This window comes from Solea senegalensis, linkage group LG4 (genome assembly GCF_019176455.1).
Source record: "Solea senegalensis isolate Sse05_10M linkage group LG4, IFAPA_SoseM_1, whole genome shotgun sequence".
Classification (NCBI taxonomy): Eukaryota; Metazoa; Chordata; class Actinopteri; order Pleuronectiformes; family Soleidae; genus Solea; species Solea senegalensis.
The window spans coordinates 10,822,413-10,835,951 of NC_058024.1; the positions used below are offsets into that span (position 1 = coordinate 10,822,413).

At 38.5% G+C, this 13,539-nt stretch overlaps 1 protein-coding gene across 2 annotated transcripts in view; it reads right to left on the bottom strand.

The window, feature by feature from the left end:
* LOC122768736 (contactin-4-like) overlaps window positions 1-13,539 on the bottom strand; it is a 178,221-nt gene that overhangs the window by 145,461 nt on the left and 19,221 nt on the right. For both annotated transcript variants that reach the window (XM_044024934.1, XM_044024933.1), the window contains exon 2: window positions 12,812-12,951. In XM_044024934.1, the coding sequence (XP_043880869.1) occupies window positions 12,812-12,866 (55 nt within the window). In that variant the 5' untranslated portion in view covers window positions 12,867-12,951. The remainder of the gene's footprint in view (window positions 1-12,811; window positions 12,952-13,539) is intronic.

A 13,539-nucleotide genomic window follows, 5' to 3' on the forward strand; every position in this document is an offset into this window, starting at 1 on the left:
TACCTCCATTTTTCCATTATATAGTTCTCACACTCTCGTCACACTTGACGTCACAGCTGCACAAAACTGCCATGGCGTAGTTTTATATGCGACACAAACAAACTACTGACTTATTAATAACCCTTAGTGCTCACATGACACGGATCTGTGCCACAGCTGCACCCATGGTAAATTGCAGTGGAAAAAATACACAACTCCTTATATGGACATCCTGGGGGCGTGTGTGTGTGTTTATAGGTCACATATTCAGGCTTTAGATTTTGCTTTTTTTGTCTTCTTACGTGTTGCTGAGTCAAAGTTATAATTTATTTTATATTGCATTGTTAGTCATGATATAAAGTAGAAATAATTGTGCAGAAGTCTAGATTGCCTAGGTTGTGAAGGATATAAGGATATAAGACTCTATATGGCACATTCTTATAGCGCCTGTATATACTCAATTTTGGCACACCAATGGTGTTACCGGACAAAAATGAATGAGTGAGACTATATTACATTCATCCAAGAGATGGAAAACATTTTCAAGGTTTCATTGGCGCAAAAGTTTATATCGTTACTCAGCAGTTCTTATTGGGCATGTAACAAATGTAAATGTCTGTCTCACAGACGGGAGCTGCAGAAGCAGCAGTTATTATCTACTAATAAGAGTTTTTGTTTGAGATTTATTTAAAAAGCTGTGGAACTCTTACCTCTCAGCCAGACATCACTCCACTGTGCAATCAAACTATCACACCACTGCACAATTATTTTTGATAATCCAACTGGTCTCTGTCACTTTCTTTTTAAAAGATAAAAACACATTCTGTGATTTCATCTTCTTAAATGTGATGCTGGTTTATATGCTTCTCTTTGGCAGTAAAAAAAGATCAACATTGTGCATAATTGTCTGCATTTCTTGGACAAAACAACTAATAACTTTTAAATGTAATTATTGTTTCTCAACTTCACCTGTTGTTGGTTTCACTGAGACTCATATTATAGCCATTAATGAATCATTCTTTTTTGTAATACTCCATGATTTAATATTATAGGTTTCATTGTGTGGTACTGGTATTGTTTTGTCTATTGTGTTGGCATTTTTGTTCTTTCCGTCTTCTGTTTTTCCAACACTGATGGTATTGTTTAATTATTGTGTGTTTTCCTCAACACGACGGCGGCCAAATCAGAGGCTTCAGACTCTGGGGAGTGACACTGACTCGCTGAAGTCTCTGACGATAAACAGAGCAAGTAAAAGTGTTTTATAAAGGGCTGGTTTATAATTATCTAGCTAAATAAGCACAGACTATTTTACAAACATATACTGTATATATATATATACATATATATATACATATATATACATATACATATATACATATATATACATATACATATATATATATATATATATATATAGCAATGACAAAAGTACGGGTCATGGATGGAAAGTTGAGTGTTGCTTTGTTTCCGCTCTGCATTAATGCACGAGCAGTATGAAGCTGAATAATTGATAAAGTATAAACTGCACAAACATAAAGTCATTTGAGGGTAAAGCAGTTGCACAGGTTGCAGACTGTTCTGTCGAAGAGAACAAAGACGCCGCACTTGTCTCCGTGCAAGTACAGAAAAATATCACTTTTGCACTGACTTTCATTTCAAGTTAAAACAAATATTTCAAGTTGCTAAAAGGGTCAGGCAAAGTGCAAGGAAGCGGCGGGGATCATGGCAAACACATGACTTCTGTTTCACGCATGCTATTCTCGTCGGAAAAGAAGGCCTTGACGGCACATTAGTGCCCCAACTATCCAGAAGAATTCACCACAGGTCGCGCCTCTGCCGTGCTGGGAAAGCTGTGAGTGGCTCCAACAATGTGCGCTAAGCTGCAGAGGTCACCTCAGTCAGAGACAGTTTTCAAGACTGAAATCCTCTTTTTCTTATAATTCATTGAAATCAGTACAAACCCTGGCGAGGCAAAGATTATGTTTGGGGAATACAAATCAGGGGGGGAAACAGCCAATGACTGTCGAGGTGATGGCTGTGAGCTGGCTTTAACACATACGCACTAACGGTGCGTGTGCGCACTTCGAGCCCAAACTCTCACTGAACTCTCAGCTCACCAGGATCACCTCCTCTCTCTGTCTCTCTCTTTGTCTGTTGTTTTTCCACCAGTCTCTCAAATGTTCTCACGTCTCTGTAGATGAAGCCCAGGACTGAGAGAAAATGTTTAACTTAAGTTAAGACACTTTAAATTCACAGACACATGACCTTGACTCAGTGCATAGCAGCACAGCATACACTTATAGCATCGCCCAGACTAGACGTAGACCACTTAATGAAGCCGATTTCTGGCCATATTTTATGGCATTGACTGTTTATCTTGTATCAATCAGATAACTATAACTTATTAATGGGAGTTAATACATTAAAGCTCCTATAGGTCACTAAAACGTTTGACAGTTTAGGTATTTTTGATGACATATGTTATGGAAGAAATATTTAGTTCCTACATTATTCTTATAGGGCCACACGGCTGGTGTAGTGGTTAGCACTCTTGCCTTTACAGCAAGAAGACCCGGGTTTAAGACGTGGTTGGAACAAGGGTCTTTCTGCATGGAGTTTGCATGTTCTCCCCGTGTGCGTGTGGGTTTTCTCCGGTGTCTCCGGTTTCCTTCCACAGTCCAAAAACATGCAATACGGGGATTCGGTAAATTGGCTAAATTGACCATACGTGAGAATGTGAGAGTGGATGGTTGCTTGTCTCTATAAGTGGCCCTGTGATGGGTGTACCAGGGTGTACCCCGCCTATCACCCTATGTCATAGCACCCCCCCGTGACCCTCATGTGGAGGACAAAGCGGTAGAAAATGGATGGATGGACGGAAGTGCATTGCAGTGCATACACTAAATGCAGACTATAACTGTGTTTGATAAGCATGTTTGTACATCATTTGTTTTTATTAAACTCTTAAATTTTATCAGATGAATGGGAAAAAAAATATATCTGCCGCCAAATTTGTCAGCTCTCAAGTGCACTGATTTTATTGGCCATCAATAACCCTGTCAACCTCAAACTCAGACTGTGTCCAAGGTATAGTACAGATGCTAAACAACTCAAAATGTGTTTTATTTATTTACAATTGGACATGGGCAAAAAAAAAAAGATTTACATGCTGGAGCTACTTCTTGGACAGCCACATGTTGCGCTCACATTGCTTCGTTTTTTAATAGTTTAATATAAAATATCAGCGATTTTACACGCACAGGAATTGGTCATCCAACAGTAAGTTTAACTCAGACATCTTGTGAGTTCAATGATTGAAATTCTTTGTTTGGATTTTACTAAGTGACACCAACTTATGAAATGAGGCGGGAATAGACCTGCAGCTCCCGTGTTCCCATAAGCAAAAACAACCTCAGATTTTCCTGGATGGACTTTGGTGTTGGAGAGTGCACTAAGGGAAAAATAAATCTGTTTTGTGGTCAAATCACTTCCTGGTAATGTTTCCTTGTTAAATCCTGTTGTTGTGAGGACGCATATTTTTTCATTTTCCAAGCACATGGCACAAAATCTGTTAGCAATTTCAATGCTGAGCCCATTTAAGACAAAATGCCTGGAAACCAGGCTCTTTCACACTCACATAGCTTCTGTGTCTGCTTGTGTGTGTGTGCGCGTGTGTGTGTGTGCGTAAACACAAAATGCTGATGCTGTCTGGAAAGACGGGCACTTTAATCTGCTCCACAGCAAGTCTCAGAGAGAGGAAATCACCTGCTTCTGAGAGAGGACCCAATACAATTAAAAAAATAAATAAATCACAGACAAACACAAAAATGCGTAAGAGGGCATGAACAGAAAAAGCGCTTGCTGCTATTATCATGGAAGAACACACAGGGCCAATGAGCAGGGAATTAGGATTCTGGATGCATAAGTAACAAGCATTGTGGTAAAAGAAGGGACAAGTGATTCATCAAGCACATGGGAAAAAAAAGAAAGAGAAAAAAGAATAATAACCTTAAACATGTCGAGACACTAAATCACCTCCATATCAGCTCTCCCCCCCCTCCCACCTAATTTACTCCTTGGGAGCCTTTTGGCACACAAACAACACACATACGTCCAGGATTTCATTAGTAGTGGCTGGGTAACAAAAGAGAAGAGGAGCAGACACTTAATGGCTTTTTTTTTTCCAGTTGTAACATCATACATTTCATGTTTTTAAATAGATCTTCAGTTCTCTATGACAATCATGAATGGGACTTTTGTGTGTCCAATATGATATCATAAACTCCATATCTACTGATACCTATAGTAGTCGGATACAGTCATCTATGAAGCTGTTAACAACACATTTGTGCTCAGTCAATTCAAAGACCAAATTCTCCATCTGTACCACTGTGACTGATACGGATACTGACTGATACCAATTGCCATCCCTATTCAGTTCCAACTGTATTTAAAACTGTGTGTGTTAATATCATCAAGGGAACTGGTAAAAGCCAGATTTTGACTGGCCACCACGCTGCTATTTGATGATGCTGGCCATCAAGCACACTGGTGTCCACTCTGTGTCATGCTTTATCGTCAGTTTTCCTTTTTTATATCATTTACAAAATGAATATCATGTTCTTTTGAAGAAGACCTGAAACTAGTAATTGAGACCATAAACTTCTCAGGGAAGTGGTTACTAATGTTATTACTCAAGTGGGAGGAAGCTCATTTACCATAGACTTGTATTCAAACTGAGTTTCACCCCTGGGGGCTATTTAATCTATTTTTCCTTTCTATTTGGGTTCAGGAGGAACCTGGAAGACCGCGTCCATTTTTTAAAAAGACGGTCTATGACATGCACTTAGCAGCGTAGGGCTTTTTTTCTTGTGCCATATTAGCAACCATTCCACTGAAAGGTAGCTGTATGCGAACTACACAGATGTAGTTATGAGGCTGTAAACAGACAATGGATGAGCAGAACAGTTCACTCTCAGACTGATTTATGTGCTGTTGAAGGGTTATTGTGGAAATATTGATCTGGGTATGCTTTGATTGAACATGTCAATGGCACAAACTGGTCCTGTAAGCTTGACTATATGAACTAAGTGCGACTATACGAACTAGAGTACTGGCAAGAATCTGGTGAAATGATACCTGTCCTTATCAAGGGGGGGACAATTCAATATAGTGAGATAAAAAAAAGGTCTTTTAAGCAAAACAAAAAAGAATCTCTGCATGTACTATTGAGAGTAGTATTGGAAGTAGAAGGAGCAGAAATATTTCTGATATAACAATACAGCACTTCAAATAATCCATAGAGTATCATGCCATGAAATATTGCAATATTTTAGTTAATGAACTGTTATGTACAGTAAATGTGTGTATTCCTTAGTAAATATGTACATTCATATTATTAGTTTTGTACCTGTTTGACCCTATTTCTTACATGTGCAAACTCAATTTAAAAAAAAAAAAACCTTGGCAAAGAAGCTGAGAGCAAAACAAAAAAACTGCTCTCCAAAATAAAGGTGCTGCACAGCAAGATATTTTAAATATTCTATTGGTGTTGCTGCTTTTCATTTATTTATTCATTTTGGTTAAGTTGCAGAAGGACTGATCTTCTTTTCCCAATTTGCATCTTTCAAGCAAACCAAAAGCATATTCCTTGCATCTCTACAAACAAAGACGCGCTGAGCAGAACATTATCCCGATCAATACTGACAACGGGGAAAATGTGACAATAACACCAGGTTTGACAAACACTGGAGTCTTACTTTGATTTCTCAAAGATTACCTGCATCTGCCACAGAAATGAAGCGACACCCCTGTTGTCATTTTTGTTGCAGAGCAGCAGTTGAGTCAGCAGGCAAACAGGCAGGTGACTAATTTAAAAATGTAATTGGATTTTTAGTTTCAACCGGCACATGTGCTATTATTATCTGCCGGTTTTTTTTATTCATTTCTGCATGGTGAACAAATCAACTTAAAACTCCCAAGGCAGATGAGTGGAACTGAAGCTGCAATACACATCTGTACAATTCATTCCCCACACCCTCACCCACCTACACCAGGTTCAGTCCACTTGCAAATCCATTCTTACATTTTAGTCTACAGCATGTCTCTATGTCTCTATTCCATATCAAGGCCATACCATGGACTGGGAGCTTCTTCTTTTTTTCAAACTGAAAAGCAGAGGGTTTAAAATAATGATCATGTGCTCAAGCTGTAAAGGTGCTGCGAAGACCGTGACGTGTCAGACCAAGAGAGTGAGCAAACCATATACAGTACATGTAGCAATATACCGTATTCATTTGCCGGGAGAAAACTGTGTTTATGTCAGCAGAGAGTTTGCCAAGCATCGCAAACTCTGAACAATACCAAACCTAAAAAGCCTCGGTTCGCACTCCAAAACAACTCGACCAGCGGAGAAGAAAAACAAGTGTCTGCAGTGGAGTTAAGTACAAATAGACGGCTGAAAAAGGAGAGGAAGTTGACAACTGGCTGCCACCGACGTAAAGAAAAGATCATTTTCTCCAGCACAGGTAAGCAAAATGGGGCACTTCAAGCAGAGGTCAACATAATAAGTCTCACTACCTCTCTCTTTTTCACTTCAGTCAGTGGATATTTGATGTATATAATGTTTTCACAGTGCCCTCATCATGTGATAATTATCTGCCGCTATGGAGGAGACACACTTTACCTCTCAGTCTCTACCTGTGGCTGACATGCGACAATTCAATGGTAAATGGTTCAATGTCAAGTTGAGATTTTATGCAAATAAAACAGACTGTGGAACAGTTATGCATGTAGATGTGTATGTGCAAACACAGTCTAGCTCAGGGGTGTACGAGGGTGGACTGAAACGTTCATTGGCTGACTAAGAAGGAGTAAGGCCAGAGCAATCCATCTTGGCACGCATTAAATTCAACCTTCCGTGATACTAACTGCATTGTTTCCTTTCAGATGAACCCACATTTGATAGCTCAGTGAAGACTTAGAGATTAGCATTAAGCCATGTTTCCATCATGGTAAAGTTCAGTTTAGTACGGCACAGTTTGGAACAGTAAAGCCCTCGTGTCAGGCTTGCGTTTCGACTGAGAGAAGAAACAAGATTGTTGTGTGTTGTACCGGTGCTGTCAACGAACAACGACATTGAACACAACGCAGCAAGGAGAAGAGTAACCGGAAAATGGTTGGGGCTGGTTATATTGGTGCTATTCCTATAAAAAAATACATAACATACCAGACAGAACCAAACCGTTCCCGAAACACGCCATTAGAGACATTTTGTGAACATGGAGCAAATTTGACACAGTCGCGTTATCAAATGTAGAAAAAGGGGGTTCGTCTCCAAGGACATTCATGCCAACAGGGTTGCTATATTAGGGGATGATGCTCCAGCTTTATCAACCGTGAGGGGGTAGGGAGAGCTTTGAAGGCGACCCAAGGTCCGGACGTCCTGCCACAGCTACCACCCAAGAAAACATCGATCATGTTCACCACAAGATGATGGATGACGGACTGTTATTGGTGTAAGCGTCTCCCATGAAAGAGTGGAGAACATTCCGCATAACAAAGGCTGGTCATGTCGCAGGAGAACTTGGTTTTCTTGAACATATCCTGACCCATGACGTGTGTGTTGTGTCCACCACTTCAAGCCAGATACTAAAAGTGTAAACCGCAGAGGATGACGATAAGATAAACCACATTTGGTCAAATTCGACCACTGTGGTCATCATTATCAGCCTATGAACAGGTGCAGCATCCTATTTACACAATTTCTCAAACCTGGCAACCTCCTTGAACGACGCTAATGTGCTGTTTTAAACTGCGAGTGCAGGAAAACGTTTTTGCATACATTTACCATAAAACACCTTGAAGTTCGAAAAAGAAAAATGTTCCATGGTGTTAATTTCCACCTCACTTGGAATCGCATTAGCGGTTTTAAAGTACTGTATATGCTTCTCTTAAAGACTGTTGAAAGCAAACGTTCATTTGCGGTGAATTTCACGGCGATAAACTAATTTTAGACATTTGGGCATCGCTGCAGTTCATGGATGTTCTCAGCGGGTGTGTCTGCACATGCTGCTCTCATTCTGCATGAACTCTACCCTGCATGTAAATCCACATACGCTGCCCTCACTCCTACATCAAAGCTGTCTAAAAGAAAGAGAACACATATCATAATCCAACACTATTGTATGTAATGTTAATATTTAGTTCAGAGCACAAATGACTGACTTCACCTAGAAACACTGCATGCAATTATTATACATTTTGGGTGATTGTAGTTTTCTATATTCCATGTTCCATTTGTTAATTTGCTTTCTCCCTTCTCTCTTATATCAGCTTACTTATTTAATCGTTTTTTTTTTTTTCCAGTTCTGCCATTTCACTCTTTCTCTCTCACCCCCTTTTTTTGTCCGCCACCTCTCCTCTTTCCCCTACTTTCCTTCACACCAACCAGCCGGGGCAGATGGCTGCACGTCTTTGAGTCTGGCTCTGCCAGAGATTTCTTCCTGTTAAAAGGAAGTTGTGTTTACTTTTTGTTTTGTTTTTTTATCTCTCCACTGAGGCCTTGTGCTTGCTCACTGAGTGATGGGTTTCCTTTCTTGATAGAAATATCAAGCACTTGCTGAGAAAACATTTGTAACAAACAATTATTATTATGATTATTATGTCTTACAATGTAAACACCAGAACCAGTGCACGTAACAGCACACATGCTTTACACTGTCATGCAGATAATTATTTACTTGGACGTAGCATAGGGATGCAATTTTCAATCTAGTCATACTCTCAAAACAGAGATTTGAGCACAGTATTTTTTTTTTTATGAACAACAACAGCACAGTGAAGAACATTTGATAAACAACAAGTTACTGGAACATCAGCAGTGCTGTGTGGCAGCAAGGTCAGTTAGGTGGAACTATGAACCATATAGTCGGCGGCTGCCACAGAACTACACCATTGTCTGGTGGACACCTGACATTGAATATCAGCTACACATTGGCTCAATAATGACTGAGGTACCAAGCACTAAAGCTTCACCATCAGTAAGGGAGCGTTGTTCAAGAAGACAGATATACAATCTGCAAAACGTATCCAATTACCATCAAGTTGCTTATTGAAACACCAAGCTGGTAGGACAGTGAAGCACTCATCAATGCACATGTGGTGGTGTCTTTTTTGTTGTTTTTTTCAGCACATGGTAAATCAACAGCAGGGACAATGCAATCAAATCTCCAGTTAAAGATGTTCATTAGACTTAATTATGAGAAAAATAACAACATTTTATAATTGGAAAACTGTGAAAACCTAGGTGTTTCCTCAAACAATAATCAGACCAACGCTGCATCCCTGATTGGGGGTGTACATTTCCTTATTGTGAATAAAATCCAAACATTAACTTCAATGTGTTTCTCCATGATGCAATTTACCTCAATAATGTATAATCTTCAAGAAAGTTCATTTATACCCAGACACACCAGCTGTCAAATCTATGATCACATGGGACACAGAATAAGATGAGCAGCGACATGTATAGGCGGCATTATAAAGTAGTTCAAAGGTGCACAGTAATGTAATGTGCAGAAAGGGGGATGGGTTCACAACGGGCCTGATGTGTGGAGTAATGAGATGGTGCATTTCCACCACGGCGCACACCACAATCAGGCCTTTTCTTCATCTTGATTCGTATAATACCTGTTGATTAAACAGTCTGACTGATTCAGCCAATGCTCTTTGGTGACTCCTCCTATTTGTAAAGGAGACAAATTAAAGTCCTCCATCAAAATGTGATCAATGCCACAGGAGCCTCTGGCTGCAACTGGCACCGAGGTGTAATGAAGCTATAATTCAACTTTACTGCAAGGTAAATGAATGATGGACATTTGAAAGAATACACAGAGGATTTCCTGTTTACGTCTGACCTGTTTCAATCAAAAAAATGAGAATTAAAACCTAACTGTAACCTTATTAATTACAGTGTTTCAGGTTTTTTTTTAGTATTTATTGTTAATTTATTATTAATAATAATAATAATAATAATAATAATAATAATACTACATTTTATCTGTAACGCACTTTATATTCTAGAAAAAATCCCAAAGTGCTACAGAAGCAATCAAAAGGAGTTAAAAAAACAATAACAATCGAGAGTAACAAGAAACAGTAGTAAAAAACAAAAAAAACTGATTAATTTGTTTTTTTAAAAAGCATGAATTAACCTTGTGATATAATTTGTAACATATCTTCAAAAACAATCAGATTAAATGTCGCACACTTAAAATAGTCAACATTTTTCACTTCAAATCCATATTTATCTCTATTTTTCAGTTAAAAGCCATTTAAATCCTTGCATTTAAATAACATCATCAGCTTTATGGAGCTGCGGCTATGTTTTACATAGGGGTTGCCTTTAAATGTCACCATAAATAATACTCGTAAATGCTCTGTGCTCAATAAAATACCAGGACTCTTCAGTGTGAAGCCACACATCCACTACTCCAGCACATGTTTCACAATAAAAGCCTTGCTGAAAAAAAAAAAAAATGAATGGAAACAGGGAACAGAAACGCACGATTTGTTTTAACTTTCAAACAGGAACAGGACGAGTTGTGTTTTTGACACATGTAACAGATCGAGGAAACACTGCACCACCTGGTATGAGATGAAGCCCTACGAACACATATATCACAGTGGATTTATTTACTGGCTTGTGACGTATGAACACATCCCTTTATATGTTGCTCCGACTGAAAATGATAAAAATTCCCTTTTCACTGAGACTTTTTTGGGGTTAAACAGGCCCAGCATCTGTCAAAGCCAGTGGACCTAATATTCTGTTACATCTCTGAGGCAGCCTCCAGCATTGGCAGGTAACTACTGCAGTGCTCACTCACTTTTTACAACCACTATTCATTCACCAAACACGTGTGAGCCAAAGCCAAAGTGAAACTGTTGTGTGTGCGTGTGTGCCAACTGTGGTGGGTGTGTTAGGCTTTGAAATAAATAAGAATCTTCAATTAAAAAAGAGCAAATTAAAGGTTTAAAATAGCAACGCTTGTTGTTTTCAATTATACTACGTTTTAAGGATGTTGCTGGTGTGAAAGGCTTTGGGGTGAGGACAAAAAATTGTAACATGCCGTCTTTTAAAATGGTGACTTTGCGCAGAGAGTGGGACGTGAAGTGCAAAGCAAAAAATGTGCACAGAGGTTCATTCAGTGAATGAAATCACAATCACAGGAAGCCACAAATACAGCTGAGAGACAGGTATACACAGAGATTTCTATTCAAAATAGCTAAACAAAGTGCAATTGAATGGTTTAATTGTTAACTGTGATGCCAGACACAGAACTGATTTTTTTCTTGTTTTACTGTCTTTTTTTAAAAACTATTTTTTGATGTTCGCTCAAGTAATTTATGTCAAGTCTTTTAGTAGAGCATGACTGTGTTGAGACAATTTTCCTACATTGTGGATGATAAACATGCCTGATCCTAACCTAATCTAAACTTACCTCATCTAACAGGCTCTTGAAAACAATTGCTCCACGGTAACACTGGCTCATTTAAAGGTCCACTGTGTACAGGCGTGAATCTTTCAGAATCTCATTCCACTCTATTGCTTTTACTGCTTTTTTCCGAAGAAAAGTTTTGTCATCTTGCAATCAGAGTTCAGCGTTTGCAGGATGAGGAGTTTTTTTAGATCCATAAAAAGTAATTGTAAACACAAGTATAACCTGATAATAGCATGTGAGGGTACGACACACCTTGGCTCACATGTAATCATAAAACTAAAACCTTCATTTTCAGGTGCAGGTCTTTTGAAAAGAGACAGACTATGCCAATCAAAACTAAAGCAATGTTTTTTTTTTACACCTCTACCAGTGTGTAAAAATGGAGTTAAATAGGAGAAATTGCATATGCAAGCAATAAGTGTGTTTATAGTCACTTATATCATTAAAAAAATGTAGCCATATGTTTTATGTAGCCATAAAATAACCCTTTCATGTTTAGGAAAGGGTTGTGCTTTGACTAGGCCAAAAGGACAAACCAGACAAAGCATTAATTTCAAATTTTTTGACTTGTTTTTTGATTGTTTTCAAGTTTGTTTGTTTTTTAAGTTTTTACTGTGCAAACAAATAAGATCAACACCCTTTCCAGTGTGTGAAGGCCACCTCAGGTCTTGTTTGTTTTATTTTATTTTATTTTATTTTATATATCTTATCCTTTGCATTATTAGTTTCATGGTCTATGTTTCAATACATTTTTGTTGTTTTACTGTTTTTATTATTTCCTTGTTCCTTGTTCTATTTCTGTGGAAGGTGTTATACTAAATAAATGTATTATTATGACTATTATTAAAGGGAGGGATGAGGGGAGAGGCTTATTTTTGTCATTGTCTAAAAATTAGATGTCATTTATTGTTACACATCGGGGCGTTAATGTGTGCATACTAATGTCTTTTGCTCATATAGTTTAATATTTATTAGAAAGTGCAAGGTGTTCTGTCACGCTAGTTTTCTATCCATGATAAACTCTCCCTCTTTCATGTTCGGCACGGTATGAATAGCCTTTTCAGAGAGTCAAAGAGCCACATCTGCTGCAACTGGAGGTCTTTAGCTGGCAATGACTTACATTAATAATAATTTCCTTCTTGAATGGATTCCACATTCCTTATTATTTTACATCAAATGGGGTGAAAATATGTTTATCTACTTGAGACTGCTCTTTGTAAACAACAGATTCACTCTATCGCCTGCCCCAAATACATATGAATAAGGACTCAAGACTTCACAAAGGCAGCTTTGCCAGGCATCAAAAACTTCTAAATAAGATACCTTACCTGCAAGGCAACCCATAAGTGACTGCAGCAGCACTAGTTTCCATAGCAACATCATCTTCAATTTTGTAGGGTCAAAGTACTCTCACATTTACTCATAAATGTATGGAATCGTATTTGGAGCTGGCCTCGTTTTGCAGAATCTGTAGGGGAGAAAAAGAAAAAAAAAACAGGTGAGATGAGGGTGGTGGCAAGGTTCCAATAAGCAGGATATTCTTCTTTTAACTGCTCAGCATGGTCGTTGTCGCCAAGTGAGGAACACAACAGGAGATCAAGCATGTACATGAAAGAGCACAGCGACGGTAGTAATTATAATGTGCATTTATGGCAGGAAAGCTAGCACTCCTGAACATGTGACTTTATGATGTATTTAATCAGCCACCACTTCAAGCTCAAAATATCTTTATCCACAAAGTCCTCCAAAGTATTTTTTTTACAACCACCAGGCACATGAACACAAAATACCTCATGTACATCATTCATTTATATATCCATGGGACAGTCAGTGTGAAAGCAAAGTCAACCGTAAGGTCCAATAGCATTGGCCTCAATCAGTAATATGTACTCAGTGTTCAAGGTTAAGTGTGTGCACAACAAAAATATAATCACTGCTGGATTCATAAAATGTGCACACCAGCCTGTTTTTAATGGTTGCATAATGTTTGTATATCAGAATTGCTGTAAATTGACTCTGGTGTCTGCATGCTGCCATGCCCATATAAGGAAATGTG